Raw genomic sequence first — 21312 nt, forward strand, 5'->3', positions numbered from 1 at the left:
GAAGGTGGGCCCACAGTTTTGGGTGTAGTCTTAATCTATTTGTCTTCTATCCTTTTTAGTATTGTTTGCAACCTAAATTAAACAAGATCTTCTTTGGTAGTACATAACCTTGAATAAGTCACAAGGGGATGCTCTCATCAATGCTATGCAGGAACATAAAGTTATTTAAAGGGTTAAATATGTTTTTGTCCCTTTACTTTTTGGTAAATCTTAGAATTAGTCTATTTTAAAATTTTAGACCAATTTAGTCATTTGTCTTTCAAAATACGTGAATTTAGTCATTTTAATCAAATTTTGTTAAATTTATTTGACATTTCAAGCACGTTTCATAATAGTATTTGACTTAACATTAAACAAAATATTTCAAACAGTATAAACAACTCAAGTAAATCCTGAAATGTGTACGAAACATCAAATAAACCTAACAAAATTTGAGTAAAAGAACTAAATTCACGTATTTCAAAAAATGAAGGACTAATTGGTCCATAGTTTCAAATTGGACTAATTCCAAAATTACTGAAAATCAAGAGAAAAAAAACATATTTAATCCATTAAAAAACGAATATCTACAGTAATTATAATATTAAAAGGAATAAATATTTTTTAATGAGATGAATCTGATTTATAATCACGATCTGATCTTACCAAAAATAGGTTTAGAGGGTAAAAACTCATCCCAAAATAACCAGAATATTAAAGGATACTGATTTTCCAACTTATAAAAGGAGAATGAATTAAATACTGAATGCTCTGGTTTAAAAATTTCATACTCCTTCAACTAGAACAAAATATATATTTTTAACTTTGCCTCGTTCCAGTATTTTTAACTTTGTTTTACATAACGTGATTCTTTTATAAACATTGCTGTAATGATTGAAAACATATAGTAATGACACATGCCCGACATGATCAAGACAAAACTTATATCACTGGCTTATTAAGTCTTTCAGTGCACCCAATTTTCAACCTTTTAAAACTATGATATCAAATAATTTGTATCCGTTCAATTTCGTGGAAGACTCTACACTTTGTTAGAGGAATCAATAAACATTAAATAGAATATATATATTTTTTAACGAAGGAATAATTTAGTTAAGAGGAAAGTAAACTTCTTTACTTTAAGTATTTATCTATTTATATTATTTTTTACTGTTCAAGTGATTATATTACTTAAACTTTATTTTATATCTAATCCTTATTTAATTATATTAAGATAATAATTGTGTTGGTTAATTTGTCGGTGATATGGACTCTTCTTGACTAACGAAATAGGTTTGAATATGTCTTTACCCCGTGAAATCAACTAACTCCCAATCTCAACTAAATATATAGTGTTGAAAGAAAAATTTCATTTCCAGTGATGAACTATATAAAAAAACAGAATGAACTATATAAAAATTTCATTGGTGCTTTTTGCCCTTATTTCTTATTTTGGCGCGCTGTTGAAATATAGAAAGGTTCGAAAATTATTTTTTAACCCAAAATCAAAAAGAGAAAGTTGTTTAAGTAATGATTGTCAGGTTTATTTAAACCACTAATCAAACTTTTGAAGTACGATTACAAAAGTAAGAGGAGACATGTCTCGGTTCAAAGAACAAAGCAGAGTACTGCAACAAAAACAGGTGGTGCCGTCGCTTTTGCCCAAAACATGCAGGGGTTCCAGCGACATCATCACAACAATAATAGTTCCACAAACTAAATGCCCTAACAATTTAGAACATGTGTTAACTGGATCCAAAGCCTTGGCAGAGAATCTCAAGAATATTATGTGAATGAAAATCTTACCAACAAGATAGAAAATGGCAAGGAATTTGCAGGGGAAAACAGGTTAGTAAGAACCCTAGGATGCTACACCGTTCGATTCTTCATCAAGAAACGGATAATCGATGTACCCAACAAGCGGATCAGGATCCTCGTGGTAGAATGTCTTGCGATTATACTGGTTGAGAGGAGCATTGAGAGCAAATCTCTTTGGCAAATCTGGATTGGCCAAGAACAAACGGCCATAGGCAACAAGATCAGCCCTGTCTTCAGCAATGGCTTTGATCCCATCTTCCCGGTCATAACCTCCGGCAACTATAAAAGTGCCATTGAAGACCTTTCTCATTGGCGTCAGGTTTTCATCTGGACCTCCAACACTTCCCATTCTGGGTTCCACCATGTGACAGTAGAGAATGTTATACTTATTGAGTGCATTGACCATGTAAAGCCCCAGTTGCAGGGGATTTGAGTCACCACAATCGTTAAAGTCTGCAAAAGGTGATAACCTAATTCCAACTCTATCAGCCCCAACCTCATTCACAACAGCTTCAACAACCTCCAGAGGAAGTCTGCACCGGTTCTCGAGGGATCCACCGTATTGATCTGTTCTGTCATTAGCCTGGTCTTTCAAAAATTGATCAAGTAGGTACCCATGTGCCCCATGGACCTCAACCCCATCAAAACCTACAATCAGTGAAGTCAGTTTGTGAAACAATGATAAAAGCATCTGTTGAAGCAAAATGGAATGAAGTTAGATACCAGCTTCGATGGCATTCCTTGCAGCAATTCTGAAGTCATTGACGATACCAGGAAGTTCTTCGGTCGTTAGGCGCCGTGGTGGCGTGTGTTCGATATATCCAAGGCCGTTAGCTCGAGGCGTTGGTGGCAGTGGCTTGTCGGTAGAAGAAATGGGTGCTTGCCCATTCGGCTGATAACCTGTAGAAATCAGAATGCAGTCACTCACTCAGTAATCAAGAATCCAAATACGGAGAATGATTCATTACAAAAAAAATATATAAATAAAAGAATCTGAATAGGGAAAAAAATTACTTGAATCTGAAACCCTTCCTACATGCCAAATCTGGCAAAAGAAGATACCGCCTTTGGCATGAACGGCATCGACGATGGGTTTCCATGCTTCCACCTGCTCTTTCGTCCATATGCCAGGCGTGTTGGGGTACCTTCAGGGTGGGATGGGATGAGAATGAGTCGTGTTATATGAAGATGAAGATGAAAATGAAAAAGAACGAGAATAAGAATAAGAATAAGAAATACCCTTGAGCGGTGTCGGAAACTCCGGTAGCTTCGGCGATGAGAAGGCCACCGTTGGAGGTTCGCTGAGAATAATAGACGACGGCGTGGGGTTGCGGAACGTTGTTGTAGGACCTCTCTCTGGAGAGCGGTGCCAAGACAACTCTGAAAAAACGATGAAAAATAAATGAGTGTGAATCGAAAAAAAGAGGGTAGAAATGAAGACACATGTATATACCTACCTGTGAGAGAGATTGAATTTGCCCATCTTGTAGGGAGTGAGAAGAGGAATTGCCTGGTGAGAAGGAGCGGTGGCGGCGGCGGTGGCGGTGGCGGTGACCATTGTGGTGGTGTTAGGGTTGAAGTTGGATTTGAAGTTGGTGGAGGTGGAGATGCAGTTATAAATAAAGGAGAAACGAATGAATGATTTGGAAGGGAATAAAAGGAAAGAAGAAGGAGCGTTGAGGATGACGTGTGCCATTGCGTAACAGTATTATTCAGCTTGAGTCTCACGAAAGATCGAACGATCTTTATTTACTTATTGACAATGGTTTTTCTCCTGAGTTCCCTGTTGTACTCAAACACGGTTGCGTATTTGCGCAAGTGATATATGGTAGGGTAGCCATAAATGAAGCATTTGAATTGAAAGGAACGGGGTTGAGTAGAGTTAGTGGTAGAGACAGAGATTACGTGGCATGGAAACAGTGGTTATTTTTCAAACTCGTGTCAATTATATTAAAATAATCCTAATTCACTGATCACGTTATCTTAATCCGAGATTAAAAAGACAGATGAATACAAAATTAGAACTCAACTCACTCAACCTTCCGTTTCCGTTTTCGTTCCTAACTGTCCGTGCAGGATGTGACATTCGACAGCAACAACAGACACTTCATTACATGATGTTTTTTTTTTCATCACGAGAATGCTCTTTCTCGCTCACACCAAAATTAATTATATTACGTACCAGAAATTATAATATTACAAATTTTTTTATCTATTATATTATCTAGTGACTCTCAAATTTTTTGTCTCTTGATCTAAGAAATCTTTTTGTGCACTTCTTTCTCTCTAATATGTCAAATTCATATTCAAAAAATCAAAAAACACAGCTAATAGGACACTGGAGAGGCCCTCCAGTATTACACAATAGCAATTGGGAAAACAGTTACGCAATACACAAATGAAGTTCTTAACAACTCAGAATTGAGTTTGACCAAAACCTATTGAAATTATTATACATGTTTCTTTCTCTGTCTGAATGTGAACCACGTGTCTGATGTGATAGTCTAATGTTTCTTTTTCTATCGACATTTTCAGCCAAAGCAATCTAAAGATAAGTGGTCAAAGATTGTCCGTTATAAGTAGACGATCCCTTAAATGTTTGATGTGATAATTTTTTTAAAATAATTTAAGGAAACTCACAATCGAACGGTCTTCGTCCTTTATTTTAATGGAATTTTATCATATCACAATTATAGGGATCTCTACTGTTTTTTTATCTACGTTTACGATCTAAAAATGTTTAATTAGGGACAGTAATTTATAAATTATGCATCTATTTAACTATCTTTTGAAATTTACTGAATCTATGTTTTACTTAATAATATTTAATTTGTACATATATTTAATATAATAATTTATAATTAATAATTACATGATAAAGCTGGTGATATTGTAAAAAAAGTATTACAGATTTATCTTTAGAAGTTCAAAAAATTAATGGTAACTGATGATAAATTTCATATGCTCAACCTCGATTATTTTAAAAATTCAAACAAAATCAAATTCTGAATAACTTATAATACAAATTAAGGGTAAGCTTGTAAAATTAATCACTTTATTTATTTCTGTTTAGCTCCCTGTAGAATTAATGATTTGCACCTCCTCCTCATTTTGGTTAAAGTGGAGCAATATAACTTTCTTTTCGTTTATCGTGTTCTTGCATGTTCCCGATGTGTCAATTTTCCAACGCATCAGATCCGCGAATAGAATTTCACCAAATCCAAACATACAGGAAAGCAACACAAATGTAATAATATAATACTTTAAAAAAAATATGAGTATTTCACCAAATCCAAACATACCGGAAAGCAACACAAATGTAATAATATAATATTTTAAAAAAATCCAACCAGTGTACAGAATAAAGAATAATTAATGTATATTAATTTTATTGTTTTTATATTGAAAATTAAAATAATTAAGTCTGTTAATCAAAATAATATAAATGCATATAATATTTTTTTTTTAAATAAAATTATTTTTCAATTTTTAAAATATAAAATAAGTAATTTAAAATTTCTAAGATCTTTACTAAAAATGTAAGTAATTTAATTTTTTTAATATTATTAAATTTATGAATTTATAATTAATAATTTTAAATATTAAAATATTATTTGTTTTTTAAAAAATTGAATTTGTTGAGTCAACAAAGATGTTGCGAAAGGTTATTAAGTTAGAGTAGAGAAATTTAATAAAGTATCAAATTGATACTTTAATTTTTTTTTAACATTTAAGATGTTTAACACTATTTTTTTTTACTTTTTATATTAATTTAATTTTTTTATGTTTAGTTATATTTTAATTTTTAACAATATTAAAATATAATTATTTTACTATTTAATTATTTTTTAATTTTGATGGATGAACATCAAATAAAATATAAAACACATTTGTACAACATTTAAGGACATTTTCGTCCTTTAATTATAATAAAATTGTATTAGTGGTTGTTTGGTGAGATTTTATTTATTATCATAGTTAAATATGAATATTTACAATATCCAATGTATATTAATTATCCTCCGAGATATTGATAGAGATGTCAACAAATTTCGTACCCGCTGATATCTGCTGCTACCGCAACGGGTAAAAAATGGATATTAAAAATGAATACCTGCTACCCACGGATACGGGTATTTTTGATATCCGTATGATAACGGGGCGAGTACGGGTATCATAGTATTCGTACCCGTAGATAACCGTACCCACTAAACTTTAATAAAATTAGGTAAGAATATTTTTTACTAATATATATATATATATATATATATATATATATATATATATATATATATAAATATTCTGATCCAATTTTTTCTAAACTACACATCTTATATTGCCTTGTCTTCAATCTTCCAGCTTCAAGTATTGGTATTGGTAGGTTGTCTTCTTCTAAGTATACCCCTTGACATTCTTCTTTTTATTTCTTTGAAATTGGACATATATATCAAACTCTATATAGACAATGAGATTTATGCTATGTTTATTGGTAAATGATGAAATCAAAATAAGAATACTTGACATATGGCAATTGAAGTTTATTATTTGTTTATTTTGTTTATTTGTCAGGAATCAACTGGAGGATGTGGACTTATCAAAGCACTAATTAAAAGGATTTCCATAATATTAAACGTCATTTTATATTTACTTTTATAATTATTTGGACTTGTATGAACTTGAGGTTATTTGAACTTTATTTAAAATTTATGACAGTGATGTATTTTATTTTATTTGAATTTATGAATAAATATTTATTTTTTAAATAATCTTGTAAATATCCGCGGGTACCTGTGAATATGATAAAAATAGAGAGGTACCCGCATAATGGATATCCAACGGATATAGATACCTCTACGGACAGATATTTATCCAGCGGGTAGGGTACAAGGGAGCTATTACCTATACCTTACACGCCCCATTGACAAGACACGGATTAGCAAGACATATTTAAAAGTTTTTGGTTTAAATTTAATAACATGTTAAGTTATTCAATGATAAAAAAATAATTGATAGCAAAAATTAAAAGTTCAAGTTATAATTTAGTAACATGTTCTACCATCACTTAATAAAATCCATCACAAACAATAACTTTGATACTCCAATAAAAAAATAAAAAGAAAAAAAGTCAACGAATACAATAATAAGATCACCTTAAAAGTTATAAGATACAAGACGAAGGTAATTGCATAATAAATTTATTGAATCAAGGTTTGAATCACGACAATGAAGCAAGATAAATTAAGAAAGTGTTAATTATATCAAACCAATCTCTTTCTCAATACTAAAGATAAATTTTTAATTAATAAAAATAATTTTTGTTTTTCATATGTTAAAATCATTAAAAGTATAAACTTCGAAAGATTTTAATTGCTTACAAAGTAAGTTTAATACATTGAGTATAATAAATTAAAAGGATTTGAGATATAATCGATTGATCTATTGAAATATAGTAAAATTTATATAATTGAGTTTTAAGCGATTTTAATATTGAATTATTATTTTCATTGACTATGTTCTCACTTGTTTTCCCTACATATCTAAGAATACGCTGGTATACTAAAATACATTTTAATGTATTAAAATGTAACTAAGAAACACATATAAGAATACATTTAAATCCATTTAAATGTAAGTAAAAATTACGTAGGGTTTTGGAACACATTCCAAATGTTTTTAATTTAGTTAATTGTCCAATCGAAATTAAAAAAAATAAATAAAACAATGTGTTTTGATTAACGGATGGATTAATCAAAACGTAAGTTTGTTTAGACGAGAGAAAGTGGAAAGAAATAAAAGAATTTTTTTGTGAAAATTTTGGAGTGATTTATTGTGTACGATAGAATAAAAAACATTTTAATTGACAAAATTATAAGATTATAATTTTATCATTGTAATTAAAATCAAATGGAATTGATTAAAATTAATTTAAAATAAAATGTGAGTAATTAATTAAAGTAATCTTCCCTACAATCATGTTTCTTTCTCTCACATAACATTGATTTAGTGCGTGTTCAATCAATTTCATGAACGCAAAAGTTGATATTTGTAGTTTCTTTTGAAAGTGAATTTTTAAATTTTAAATTAATTTTAAAACCAAACATACTTAGATTTTGTGTTGAAAAATTCATAATCACGTCTTTTTGAGTACCCTAAACCAAGCACACTCTTATTAATTACACTGAATCAGGCATGGTAAAGCATACACAACTACATACTCAATTATAGATTCAAGTATAAGCACAGAATCGATTATACTGATTTTGTTGGTGCTCCATAATCGATTTGATCAACTACACCAACACAATCAAGATCTCATTCACACACTTTTTATTAGAAACATCAAATGGTCAATCTTGTTGAATTCATCAAATCTCGAAACTTCAGGTTTCTGTATCAACAAATTCCACTTATTTGAGCTTCTCATGTAGTAAATTCTCAGCTAAATATCTGTCTTAATGCCAAAGATCTTTGCTTCGATTTCAATACAAGATCTTGCAAAATGCTGATTTCTTATTCAAGATCTCACCTCAAAATTTTGCATCAAACGTGCTCTTTCAATTTATCTGAACTTTCTTCACATGCATACCTAGAACCTACATTTCTCACTTTGGGTTGCTATTGAATTGTAAGAAAGTTGCTTAATTATGATTGTTTCAAATTATTTAAAACCTTTAAAGTAGGAATAAAAATAAGAGTAGACAAGTCTTGGTGTCATTTCGAAGAACAAAGAGCTATACTATTACAACAACAATAGTTCCTGATACTACATGCTCTAACAACTTAGAACATATATGTTAAGGTGGGATCCAAATCCTTAGCATAGAAGTATCTGAAGAATCATAATGTCATGTGAATGAAAATCTGACCAACAAAATATCAAACAACAGGGAATTTGCAGAATAAAAGAGGTTAGTGAAAGCCCTAGGATGCTACACTACACTACACTACACTACACCATTCCATTCTTCATCAAGAAAAGGGTAGTCAATGTACCCAACAAGCGGATCAGGATGGCCTTTATAGAATGTTTCCCTGTTATACTTGTTCAGAGGAGCATTCAGAGCAAATCTCTTGGGCAAATCTGGATTCGACAAGAACAAACGACCATAGGCAACAAGATCAGCCCTGTTTTCAGCAATGGCTTTCATCCCTTCCTCCCTGTCATAACCTCCAACAGCTATAAAAGTGCCATTGAAGGCCTTTCTCATAAGCACCATGCCCTGAGGGCTTTCTAGTTTACCTCCCATACTTCCCATTCTGGGAGCCACCACGTGTAAATAAGCAATGTTATACCTATTGAGGGCATTGGCCATGTAAAGCCCCAGTTGCAGGGGATTTGAATCTCCCGACTGAAAATAGTCTATAAAAGGTGATAACCTAATACCAACTCTATCAGCTCCTATCTCATTAACAATGGCTTCAACAACCTCCAAGGAAAATCTGCACCTGTTCTCAAGGGATCCACCGTACTTGTCTGTTCTGTCATTCACCTGGTCTTTCATAAATTGATCCAGTAGGAAGCCGTGTGCCCCGTGGATCTCAACCCCATCAAAACCTACAATTTCCACAACCTTAAGGATTGTTTGAAGCATTTGTACGAGCAAGATGAATGCGAAGGAAATTAAATACCTGCTTCGATGGCATTCCTTGCAGCAATTCTGAAGTCATTGACGATATGAGGAATTTCATCGGTCCTTAGGCGCCGTGGTGGCGTGTATTCCGAGGATCTCACTGCCCTGTCCGTAGAGGAAATGGGTTGTTGCCCATTTGGCTGATAACCTGTAGAAAAAGGCGAAAGATTTGAACTTGAGCTTGAAATTAAAATTGGATTGAGCATGTGAATTAATTCTCAAAAAAAAAAATGAACAAAAGAAAAATTACCTGTGTTTGAAACTCTTCCCACGTGCCAAATCTGAAGGAAGAAGATACCGCCTTTGGCGTGAACAGCATCGACGATGGGTTTCCATGCTTCCACCTGCTCCTTCGTCCATATGCCAGGCGTGTCGGGAAAGCTTCAGACAGAGATGTGTTATGGAATGAAAAGGGGTATGAAAGATGAAGATGAAGATGATAAAAATGAGAGTAACAGTGATAATAAATAATACCCTTGAGCGGTGTCGGAGACTCCGGTGGCTTCGGCGATGAGAAGGCCACCGTTGGAGGATCTCTGAGAATAATAGAGGACGGCGTGGGGTTGTGGAACGTTGTTGTAGGACCTCTCTCTGGTGAGTGGTGCCAAGACAACTCTGAAAAAGCGATGAAAAATCAAAGGATTGTTTTCTGAGAGAATGGAGGGTAGAAATGAAGAAACATGCATACATACCTGTGAGACAGATTGAATCTACCCATTTTGTAGGGAGTGATAAGAGGATTTGGTGGGTTGGTTGTAGATGGAGCAGCCATGTGTGGTGTGAGAGTTGAAGATGATGATTGAATTTGGAGTTGAATTGAATTTGAATCTGAATTTGAAGAGGTGCAGTTATAAACATAACAGAAGAGAAAGATTTGAAGTAGAAGAAGGAGAGAGTGACGTTTGCAATTGCGTAACAGTAGATTCCGCTTATTCATCACGTTTTCTTCCCCCACTACCCTGCTCTACCTACACACTATATATTATTAATACTTTACATTAATGAACATTTAATCTTGATTTAAAAAATTATTAGTAAAATCTTAACTCCTAATCGCAACTGTAGCGTTGTAATTTTATAACTGTCTGAGTGTGACATTGAACACGCACTGCATCACATGTTGTTTCTATCGCAGGACATGGTCCCATGCTACAATAATTATGTTACCTACCAATATTTGAATTTTTTTTCTCCACACAACCCAAAATGATAAAATAATTGCACGAACAAACTCGTTTTGGGGCAAAATTTGCAGAAATGAACCTGTCCCAGAAACTGGTCGGAATTGAGTTTGCATTTTCTTTTGTGGTGATAATGAACCAACCATCATATATTTTGCTTCTTCATTTCCTTTCATGGTTTTTTGCTCCTAAAAGGGCAAAGAAATGGTGTAACCAAATATTTAGGGATCTTTTGTATGTCAAAACCGATTTTTTAATTAAATAATATTCTTCCACAAGTTATAGAGCAAAATTCAATGTTTCTATAAAGCACATGTACAATCATTTTGATGATAATATTTAATATTTCATTCACACAGATCCATATATTTGTTTAAATATATTAGAAAATTAATCATTACAACACAAGTAAAAAACGAGTTAAGTAATTTCATTACATTTCAGTATATACTTTTATTTAATTTTCAATCAATTACCATTTTTTTTTACTTTTTTTGTATATTTTTGTGTTTATTAAACACGACAACGAGATCCTATTAGACTAGCATGAATACGTGATTTTAAGAATATTTTATTGTTAGAATTATTTTCGGTACAAAGTATCTCTCCCCAATTGAATAAAAAACTAATATATTTAGCAATAAATAACCACAAGCTGGTTGTCAAAAAAAGTTTGTTTGAAGAATAATTAGTTTAGCCAAACATTGTTAGTTATTTAGTATAATAAGCATTACATTTTTTTTCAATAGACATTTTGAGGTCACGTGTGGGTACTTTTATATTTTTTATATTAGCATTTTGAACTTAATATAATTAAGCAATATATAGTTTTTAATTTGTGATTCTGATAAAGTTATAAAATATATTGATGTAATGTTTAATCAATCAATGTTACACTGTCAATAATTATAATCAAAACATAACTTTATTGACTTAATAATGTCACATCATATGATTTTATTCTTTTAATACTTTCCTTTTAAAATTGAAGTAACTACTCATAAAAAAATATTTTTCAATTTCAATATTTTAATAACTATTTTTTTTTATAAATTAGATAGTTATTTTTAATAAAAAAATAATTTACACAATAAAAATTCTTTTACAGTTCATTATTTTAATAATTAAAAATCATTTTATAACTTAACAAAATCTTGACCAGGAAAAAAAAGTAGAAATAGTTTTTCTAAATCAATGTGTATGGTAAGGTTAGAGCGACATAATAAAATAAAATTGTGGCCCGCAAATCTGAGAAAACAAAGGAAGACCAAAGTGAGTGAGCCCACCCAAACATGCTGGTCCATTTTTTTAAATTAAAAATTTAAATAATTAATTTTTTTATATAACTTTTTTAAAATATTACCATGTAATAATATTGTAATTTTAATCATTATCACTCATCAATTAAGTTTATATAATTAGCATGTAATAATTATTTTAATTTATTCAATTAAAAATATTAATTAATAAATTAAAAAGTTGAAAAAATATTATATAATTAAATATTTGTTAATATGTATAAATATGTGTATACATATAAACAACTTAAAAAAAAATAAAAAATATAGAAAAGGGTTGTGAACTAGTTTTGTTTATGAACATTAAAAATACTTTTCACATTGGAGGGTCCATTCTATTTCCATTTCAGGCAATATTTGATGATGATAACGACGTTAGACTTTGATTTATTTTATGTCTTTGTGTTTAAATCCTGAGTTTCAGTGTTTTGTTAGATATGATTGTTAGAAATTCAAGTGTGAGTCTAAGTTCCACATTGACTAGAAATGAGAAAGTAGAACACTATATAAGAATAAAGACTCATAAACTCATTACCTTAAAATTTTGGGTTGAGAGTGATGTCAGTATCTTATGTGATTAGATTCAGGTCTCATTGGTGTTATATCTCTCCAGTGAAACCCCTTCTGTAAAACCTGACAGTGATTTCATGAATTTAAATTCTTATAGGAATACAATATTCCGCCTTTAATAAATATTTTTTTTAAACTTATATAATTAAAAGCAATTTCGCCCTTGCATGTATTTTCTAAATTAGTTATACATACATTATATAATTTACTAAGATCTAAATATATTATTTAAATTTATCACTTTCTTGTATCTTTCTCTCTTTTTTTGGTAACTTTAGATTTTTTTTTGCTTTATCTATGTGCTTCAAAAGGAATCCATACCCATTGACCTTTTTCTTTTCTTCTTTTCCAACCTTACCATACATTGGGTTACAAAGCCATTCTCAACAGTCACTATCTCTTGGGTTAAAGATGATGACATACATGATCATGTAGTACAATAATATACCCTCAAATATTTAAGTTGAAATGAAAATATAATTGTTTTTTATTTATATTAAATTCCACCAAACATTTTTTTTCTTATTCATGCAATCTTTATATTTTAAAATTATGTAATAATAAATTAGAAAAAAAAAAAGAGAGAGAGTTATGAGTGGTGGGAAGATAGTTGACGTGGCATGGTAGCAGTCTACAGAGTGTGGCATTTATGCTCTCACCACTCAACATGTCCCCACAACACAATAATTTTAATACTTTATATTTTCACATTTTTACTACAAATACATGTTATTATTCTATTTCTCCATTTTTAATAATTATTCTCATTTTCATTCTACATGTATAATGATCACTGTGTGAATATATTTAGACAATGATATTTTGACTACTAAATTTTAACAATTTTTTCTTATAATATGAAGTGTCATTTTCTAAATAATTTTAAAATATTAAAAATGAAAAAATGAAAAACCACTTAAAAAATATCATATAAAAGAAAATTATTAAAAATTAGTAGTCAAAAAATTATTTTTCGTATATTTGTCTAGAAATCCAAATTCAAAATGAGGTAAATATTAAATGGGGGTGGGTAAACTTTTAAATGCAGAATTGGAACTAATTAATTATAGCTTCAACTACAAAATTGGATAGCTACGACACACAGTTGCCTGAAAGTTAGGTATAAACTACAAAATATAGCTCACTCATTCGTCTTATAATAAAAACATCATTAAAAAAAATATTAACAATGATACATTTTTTTTTTTACTTATACGAAGAATCTTCATTGCCTGAAGGTGGAGATGAAGTGTAGTTTGGGCTGAGTTTGATGGGTCGTTCGTATTAGATGGATGGGCCTGTAAAATTTTAAGTTTCAGTATATGTTTGTAAAGTATATGTGACAATGAGAAGGGCTTGTATGTTAAAAATAAGAGATCTAAACATAATTTTGATTAAATGTTAACAAAATTATTAGTTTATTACAAATATTATATGCACGATAAACTGATCGTCGGTGGGAATTATATACAGAACTGAGAAGGTACTTATTTAAGTTTGTATCCCGTTTAAATCTGTATTTAAAAAAAAAATATCGGATCAATAATTTTATGAATTTATTTTAAAAAAATTCATATAAAGTTATTTGATTTTATATTTTGTTATATATATATATATATATATATATGTTAAGTATTAAATTTGCTTATTTTTCATGTGGGAATGTTCCAGAATATATAAAGGAACAACAGTTTCATATTGAAGTACAGTGTTTGAATATCTTTCACAAAGTAACGTATCAAATGGTGGTCTCATCAAAGTACAAATTGTTGCAAATGTTGCTGTTGTTGGATGGGGACATGACTAGCCTTAAAAATTAATATTATGTGTGATATATGATGTAGCATTTAAAAGATGAACAACATTTTGATGCAATATTTACTGTCATTGCACTTAAAGCATTTAATGCATAAAAGTTCAAATGAGCATGAAAAAAAGAAAATGAGAGAGGAAGCGGCAGGGTAGCAACGTGGGCCGGCTCACATTTGGCCCGCACAATACGGACGGGTCCGTTCTGTCCTACCCCGGATTTTTAAGGGTTTTTCTTTTTACACATCTAAGCATTTTTTCTGTACCTTCAAAATTTCTTTAAATTTTTAAAAATCCTTTGACCATTTAAAAAAAGTTACGGACATCACACTTCCAAAATTACTTTCGGATGTCGACTTCCGGAAGTCAAAAATCGTTACCGAAAGTCGACTTCCGAAAGTAAAAAATCGTTACCGGAAGTCGACTTTCGAAAGTCAATAATCGTTACCGGAAGTCGACTTCTGGAAATCAAAAAACATTACCGGAAGTCGACTTGCGAAAATAAAAAAACATTACCGGAAATCGACTTCCGGAAATCAAAAAATTAATTTTATTTTAAATATTTTTTATTTTTTTCAAATTTATGTTTTCTACCTTTTATTTTATTTTATTTTTTAAAACACGTATTAAAAATATTAAAAATTATAAAATATATAAATTTACAAAAATATTATTTTAGAAAATAAAAATAAGTAAAAATAAATGCTAAATAAGAAAATGAAACATAAAATTAAAAAATAATTTAAATTAAAATAATAAAACTTTAAATTTTAAAAAATGAATTATATATATATATATATATATATATATATATATATATATATATATATATATATATGTATGTATATATTTTTTTTCTGTTTTTAGTTAAAGTTTACTATTTTAATTTAAATTATTTTTTAGTTTATTTTTATTTATATTTATTTTATTAATATTATTATAATTATTTTATTTATATATTTCATGTGTACAATATTTTATATTTTATTTGAATTTAAATATTTATTTTTAATCAAATTTTTATAATTTTTTCAATTATATATCTTTTTATATTTTTAAAATTAAATTTATTTTTATATAATTTATTAAAACTTTAATAAAAATAAAAAATAATTAAAAACAATCATATTTAAAATTATATATATATATATATATATATATATATATATATATAATGAAATTTAAAATTAAAAAAAAAACGTATATATATATATATATATATATTTTTTTTTTTTTAATTTAAAGTTTTATTATTTTAAAATTAATTTAAATATTAAATAAAATTAAATGAAGCAGAATAATTTTTTTTCTTTTTTTGTTCTTTTTATTTAAAATTTAATATTATTTTAATTTTACTTATATTTATATTTATATTTATTTTTCAGTATATTAAATAAAAATAAAATTATATATATAGATATTAATATATTTTTTTAAATATATATTAAGAAATATGAAAACATAAAAAAGAAATAAAATAATAAACAATAAACTAAAAAAACAATTAAAAGTTAGAAAACATAAATTTTAAAAAGAATTAAAAATATTAAAAATAAAATTAATTTATTGACTTAAGGAAGTTGATTTCCGTAATGTTTTTTGAATTCTGGAAGTCGACTTCCAGTGATAATTTTTGACTTTCAGAAGTCGACTTCCGGTGATACATTTTGATTTTTGAAAATCAACTTTCGGTGATATATTTTTATCTCCGGAAGTCATATGTTTTAACTTCCGAAAGTCGATATGATTTTGGGAGTGTGGTGTCTGCGGGTTTATTTAAATGATCAAATAATTTTTTGGGAATTTAAAGAAATTCTGGAGGTGTAGAAAAAATTTTGGAGGTGCAGGAAGAAAGACCCATTTTTAATACAGACCGAATAAGTTTGGCCCGTAAAAACAAGTGTCGTAGCTTTCGCCCAACGCACGTCACTGGGATCTAGCCACATTATTATTACAAGAATAACAGTTCTACGTGCTACACACCTTTACATCTTAGAATACATGCCAAATTGATCTAGGATATACCAGAGAAGTAACTAAAAACTACGTGAACGAAACTCTGACCAACCCAATTTGCAAATAGCTAAGAATTTGCATGGGAAGAAAAGCTTAATACAAAAATCCTAGGATGCTACACGATGGAGTCCTCATCAAGAAAAGGGTAGTCACTGTACCCAAGAACTGGATCACTGGTGTAGAATGTTTCCCTGTTATACTTGTTCAGAGGAGCATTCAGAGCAAATCTCTCGGGCAAATCTGGATTCGACAAGAACCAACGACCATACGCAATAAGATCAGCTCTGTTTTCAGCAATGGCTTTCATCCCATCTTCCCGTTCATATCCTCCAGAAGCTATAAAAGTACCATTGAAGGCCTTTCTCATAGGCACCAGGCTCTCACAGCATTCAATCTTTTGTGCAACAGTTTTCATTCTTGGTTCCACCATGTGACAATACAGAATACCATACTTATTCAGGGCATTAACCATGTAAAGCCCCAGTTGTTTGGGATTTGAGTCTCCACATTCTTCGTACTCTGCAAATGGTGATAACCTGATTCCAACTCTATCTGCTCCTATCTCATTAACAACAGCTTCAACAACCTCCAAAGAAAATCTGCACCTGTTCTCTAAGGATCCACCGTATTCATCTCTTCTGTCATTCACCTTGTCTTTCATAAATTGCTCTAGTAGGTACCCATGTGCACCATGGATCTCAACCCCATCAAAACCTATAATTTCCATAACCACAGGCAAGTCAGTGTATGTAGTTAGTTTGTGTTGTGAAACAAGATAAAGCATATTTTGAAATGTGAAGGTAATTAATTACCAGCTTCGATGGCATTCCTTGCAGCAACTCTGAAATCATTGACAATATGAGGAATTTCATCTTTACTTAGGCGTCGTGGTGGCGTGAAATGCACTTTATCCATGCTGTTACTTGGAATTTCTGGTGAGATTGGCTTGTCCGTTGATGATACGGGTGCTTGTCCATTTGGCTGATAATCTGCACAAAAATCAGAATGTAGAGTTCTCACTCAAGTATCAATCAACAACAACAACCCAACCGTGTTAAACTTCAAATTAGAGTTAAATTGAGTATATTATATGTATAAAAAAAGTGAAGCGTGGATAATGAATTAACCATGAAAAAAGGAAGAAGACATTTTGAATATGGAAAAAAGACAAACCTGAATTTGAAACTCTTCCAACATGCCAAATCTGACAAAAAAAGATACCGCCTTTGGCGTGAACAGCTTCGACGATGGGTTTCCATGCTTCCACTTGCTCTTTCGTCCATATGCCAGGCGTGTCCGGGTACCTTCAGGATGAAGATAAAGATAAAGATGAAGATGAAGACAAGAAAGAATGAGAATAAGAGTAATAAATACCCTCGACCGGTGTCGGAAACTACGGTAGCTTCGGCAATGAGAAGGCCTCCGTTGGAGGTTCTCTGAGAATAGTAGAGAACGGCGTGGGGTTGTGGAACGTTGTTGTAGGATCTCTGTCTGGTGAGCGGCGCCAAGACAACTCTGAAAAAAAGAAGAGAAAAATTGAAGGAGTTGATTGGAAAATGAAGTGTGGGAGGGAGGTTGAGAGAGTAGATACCTATGAGAGAGATTGAAAGGTCCCATCTTGTAGGGAGTGATGAGAGGATTTGGTTGGTGGGAAGTGGCGGGAGCAGCCATGTGTGGAGGGTGTGAGGGTTGAATTTGAGTGGTTTTGGAAGTGAAGCGGAAGAGGGTGGTGGCGGAGGTGTAGATCTACAGAGAATGGAATTATTAGAGGAAGGAGAAAGATCGCAGAGAGCCGATGGTGATGGTGATGGTGACAGTGACGTGTACCATTGGACAAGGAACAAGTGTTTCATATACACCAACTTGTGTGGGTACACCAACCCAGTACTATTAAGTAGTGGCATTACTCCATTGGGTTAAAAAATTACTATTATCTGAACGAAGGACACAAATATAGTTGGATTGGGGATATGTAAGTTGGAAGTGTCTGGAAAAAAAAAATGCACATGGAAAACAATGAAAATGTGAAAGTGCGACTGTGGGAGAAACTCGTGGTGGTTGTCGAAGCTGCTACCGTCACTGTCGGAGTGGAAGCAGAGACATCATGGAAGGGTTCTTATTGGTTTACATGAAGATTCCTGTATATATATTTCTTTCTTTCTTCTTACATGAAGATTCCACACTCCCTACAAAATTATCCCTATTTGTTTTGACGAAGGAATGAATAAAGAGAAAAAGAAAATCAGGTATTTGGAAGTTTTCCGACAGAATTGTCTGTAATCTAACTATATTTAGCAACCTTTTGTAACCAACAAAACTGTATCGGCTAAAATTCATTTAAAGACAAATATTCAGTATCTCAACGCTATCCATAAATAAATTCACTTGTGTATCCTTGAGTCTGTATGACCACATCCCATATAACTTATAACTCATGCTATAGTAATTAATATATTAGTAAAATATTGTTTAATTTTATATGTTTTTTTCTTCACCGGAAAACTTTTACTCCTTTAAATCTTTGAATATTTAAAGAATTTTAACAAGTGACGATATTCAAAATAACGCACGTGGCTACAAATTTTGTCGGGGTTTTCATACACGTAGCATGGATTATGGGTCGCATTAGTACTTTAGCCATGTTTCTTGTTGCAGGTATTATAAAGTTCTAAAACTGTTTTATGCAAGAACCATACAAAAATTCCATGTTTAGAATAGCTTCCAAAGAACAAAATTAGGCAAGTGCTGAAATAATACTATTACTAGCACAAAGCTAGTATGGTGTGGTAAAAACAGGTGTCATAGCCTTTGCCCAATACATGTTATTGAGATCGAGCCACATTATTACATAAATAAGAACTTAGAAGAACCGAAGAACATAGAAGTCACTAAAAAATATGCAAACGAAAATCTGAGCAACCGAATCTGCAAATAGCGAAGAATTTGCAGAGGAAGAAAAGGTTAGTACAAAACAAATCCTAGGATGCTGCTACACCGTTGGAGTCCTCATCAAGAAAAGGGTAGTCGGTGTAGCCAAGAACGGGATCACTGACGTAGAATGTCTCCCTGTTATACTTGTTGAGAGGAGCATTGAGAGCAAATCTTTTGGGCAAATCTGGGTTAGCCAAGAACCAACGACCAAAGGCAACAAGATCAGCTTTGTTTTCAGCAATGGCTTTGATCCCATCTTCCCGGTCATAACCTCCGGCAGCTATAAAAGTACCATTGAAGGCCTTTCTCATAGGCACCAGACTGTCAGGGCATTCGATCTTTTGTCCAACCGTTACCATTCTGGGTTCCACCATGTGACAGTACAGAATACCATACTTATTCAGGGCATTAGCCATGTAAAGTCCCAGTTGTTTGGGATTTGAGTCTCCACATTCTGCATACTCTGCAAAAGGTGATAACCTAATTCCAACTCTTTCCGCTCCTATCTCGTTCACAACAGCTTCAACAACCTCCAGAGGAAGTCTGCACCTGTTCTCCAGGGATCCACCGTATTCATCTGTTCTGTCGTTCACCTTGTCTTTCATAAATTGCTCAAGTAGGTACCCATGTGCGCCATGGATCTCAACCCCATCAAAACCTGTAATTTCCACAACCACAGCCACGTCAGTGTATGTAGTTAGTTTGTGAAACAATGATAAGTGAAGGAAATTAATTACCAGCTTCGATGGCATTTCTTGCAGCAAGTCTGAAATCGTTGACAATTTGAGGAATTTCATCGGTTCTTAGGCGCCGTGGTGGCGTGAAATGCGCTGTATCAATGCCGTTACTTCGAATTTGCGGTGTGAGTGGCTTGTCTGTAGATGACACAGGTGCTTGTCCATTTGGCTGATAATCTGTACAAAAATCAGAATGTAGAGTTCTCGCTCAAGTATCAATCAACAACAACCCCAAAGTTTTGAACTTGAAAATATGATTGAATTCAAAAATCAGAATGTAGAGCGATGAAGGAGGAGGAAAATGAATTAAAAAAAAAACCTGAATTTGAAACTCTTCCTACGTGCCAAATCTGACAAAAGAAGATACCGCCTTTGGCGTGAACAGCATCGACGATGGGTTTCCATGCTTCCACCTGCTCCTTCGTCCATATGCCAGGCGTGTCGGGATACCTTCAGAAATGAAAAGTGGGTATGAAGATGAAGATGAAGATGAAGATGATAAAAATGAGAGTAACAGTGATGATAAATAATACCCTTGAGCGGTGTCGGAGACTCCGGTGGCTTCGGCGATGAGAAGGCCTCCGTTGGAGGTTCTCTGAGAATAATAGGGGATGGCGTGCGGTTGTGGAACGTTGTTGTAGGACCTCTGTCTGGTGAGCGGCGCCAAGACAACTCTGAAAAAAGAAGAGAAAATTGAAGGAGTTGATCGGAAAATGAAGTGGAGGAAGGAGGTTGAGAGAGTAGATATACCTATGAGAGAGATTGAAAGTTCCCATCTTGTAGGGGGTGATGAGAGGATTTTGTTGGTGGGAATTGGCGGGAGCAGCCATGTGTGAAGGGTGCGAGGGTTGAAATCGAGTGGTTTCGGAGGTGAAGTGGAGGAGGGTGGTGGCGGAGGAGTAGTTATATAGAAAATGGAGTGAGTAGAAGAAGGAGAAGATCGCAGAGAAGCGAGGGTGACGTGAGCCATTGCGTAAAAAGGAGTCGGCTTTGTTTGACCCTAAGACTTGGGTCACATCACTACGAACCAGAACCCACGCAACGGGTTAGGTTAGCCAAAGCAACATAAAGCATGTTGATTCGCACGTGTGCAAGAGAGGAAAAAAAGTCAAAGAAGCAGAAGCCCAATGCAGCCCAAACACTATGGCAGTGTGAATTCCGTTGGGGAATTTGAATTCACATGGCCCCTTTTCTGTTTTTAATTTTTAATTAATAAATAATTAATGACATAAGTTTACAATATATTATTCTGGTAAAGAATATTAGTTTGACTAATTATTATTTTTTTATTTGTTATTAATGAATATTTTAATGAATTTAATAAAGAAGGATTATATTGTTT

The 21312-nt window shown here is 32.0% G+C and overlaps 4 protein-coding genes across 4 annotated transcripts; all 4 read right to left on the reverse strand.

Annotated features, from left to right (window-relative positions):
- Nucleotides 1-1501: 1501 nt before the first annotated feature.
- On the reverse strand, nt 1502-3508 carry LOC114171153 (putative 12-oxophytodienoate reductase 11). Its single transcript, XM_028056363.1, has 5 exons — nt 3255-3508; nt 3037-3177; nt 2812-2942; nt 2521-2697; nt 1502-2445 (listed from the first exon to the last, which is right to left on the reverse strand). Exons 1-5 carry the CDS (start codon nt 3491-3493, stop codon nt 1841-1843), a joined length of 1293 nt encoding a protein of 430 aa, XP_027912164.1. The 5' UTR covers nt 3494-3508; the 3' UTR covers nt 1502-1840.
- A 4978-nt stretch (nt 3509-8486) lies between these two features.
- LOC114171158 (putative 12-oxophytodienoate reductase 11) lies at nt 8487-10364 on the reverse strand. Its single transcript, XM_028056367.1, has 5 exons — nt 10121-10364; nt 9903-10043; nt 9679-9809; nt 9427-9576; nt 8487-9352 (listed from the first exon to the last, which is right to left on the reverse strand). The coding sequence occupies exons 1-5, from the start codon at nt 10198-10200 to the stop codon at nt 8742-8744; spliced, it is 1113 nt and encodes a 370-aa protein (XP_027912168.1). The 5' UTR covers nt 10201-10364; the 3' UTR covers nt 8487-8741.
- Nucleotides 10365-16128: 5764 nt separating this feature from the next.
- LOC114169940 (putative 12-oxophytodienoate reductase 11) lies at nt 16129-18185 on the reverse strand. Its single transcript, XM_028055351.1, has 5 exons — nt 17894-18185; nt 17677-17817; nt 17476-17606; nt 17115-17291; nt 16129-17016 (listed from the first exon to the last, which is right to left on the reverse strand). The coding sequence occupies exons 1-5, from the start codon at nt 17971-17973 to the stop codon at nt 16418-16420; spliced, it is 1128 nt and encodes a 375-aa protein (XP_027911152.1). The 5' UTR covers nt 17974-18185; the 3' UTR covers nt 16129-16417.
- An 836-nt stretch (nt 18186-19021) lies between these two features.
- LOC114169932 (putative 12-oxophytodienoate reductase 11) lies at nt 19022-20925 on the reverse strand. The gene is made up of 5 exons (XM_028055338.1): nt 20721-20925; nt 20504-20644; nt 20290-20420; nt 19971-20147; nt 19022-19891 (listed from the first exon to the last, which is right to left on the reverse strand). The coding sequence occupies exons 1-5, from the start codon at nt 20798-20800 to the stop codon at nt 19281-19283; spliced, it is 1140 nt and encodes a 379-aa protein (XP_027911139.1). The 5' UTR covers nt 20801-20925; the 3' UTR covers nt 19022-19280.
- Nucleotides 20926-21312: the final 387 nt, after the last annotated feature.

Source organism: Vigna unguiculata, chromosome 2 (genome assembly GCF_004118075.2).
Source record: "Vigna unguiculata cultivar IT97K-499-35 chromosome 2, ASM411807v1, whole genome shotgun sequence".
NCBI classification, from domain to species: domain Eukaryota; kingdom Viridiplantae; phylum Streptophyta; class Magnoliopsida; order Fabales; family Fabaceae; genus Vigna; species Vigna unguiculata.

Excerpts from the sequence above, each read along its gene's own strand:
- LOC114171153 (XM_028056363.1), bottom strand. The coding sequence starts at position 3,493 with ATGGCACACGTCATCCTCAACGCTCCTTCTTCTTTCCTTTTATTCCCT. Across the intron at positions 2,943-3,036 it reads GTTTCCGACACCGCTCAAGG|GTACCCCAACACGCCTGGCA; the intron begins GTATTTCTTATT and ends CCCACCCTGAAG. Across the intron at positions 2,698-2,811 it reads AGGAAGGGTTTCAGATTCAA|GTTATCAGCCGAATGGGCAA; the intron begins GTAATTTTTTTC and ends TGATTTCTACAG.
- LOC114171158 (XM_028056367.1), bottom strand. The coding sequence starts at position 10,200 with ATGGCTGCTCCATCTACAACCAACCCACCAAATCCTCTTATCACTCCC. Across the intron at positions 9,810-9,902 it reads GTCTCCGACACCGCTCAAGG|CTTTCCCGACACGCCTGGCA; the intron begins GTATTATTTATT and ends CTCTGTCTGAAG. Across the intron at positions 9,353-9,426 it reads AAGGAATGCCATCGAAGCAG|GTTTTGATGGGGTTGAGATC; the intron begins GTATTTAATTTC and ends TGGAAATTGTAG.
- LOC114169940 (XM_028055351.1), bottom strand. The coding sequence starts at position 17,973 with ATGGCTGCTCCCGCCACTTCCCACCAACCAAATCCTCTCATCACTCCC. Across the intron at positions 17,818-17,893 it reads CCTTTCAATCTCTCTCATAG|AGTTGTCTTGGCGCCGCTCA; the intron begins GTATCTACTCTC and ends TCTTTTTTTCAG. Across the intron at positions 17,292-17,475 it reads TGGAAGAGTTTCAAATTCAG|ATTATCAGCCAAATGGACAA; the intron begins GTTTGTCTTTTT and ends ATTTTTGTGCAG.
- LOC114169932 (XM_028055338.1), bottom strand. The coding sequence starts at position 20,800 with ATGGCTGCTCCCGCCAATTCCCACCAACAAAATCCTCTCATCACCCCC. Across the intron at positions 20,645-20,720 it reads ACTTTCAATCTCTCTCATAG|AGTTGTCTTGGCGCCGCTCA; the intron begins GTATATCTACTC and ends TTCTTTTTTCAG. Across the intron at positions 19,892-19,970 it reads AAGAAATGCCATCGAAGCTG|GTTTTGATGGGGTTGAGATC; the intron begins GTAATTAATTTC and ends TGGAAATTACAG.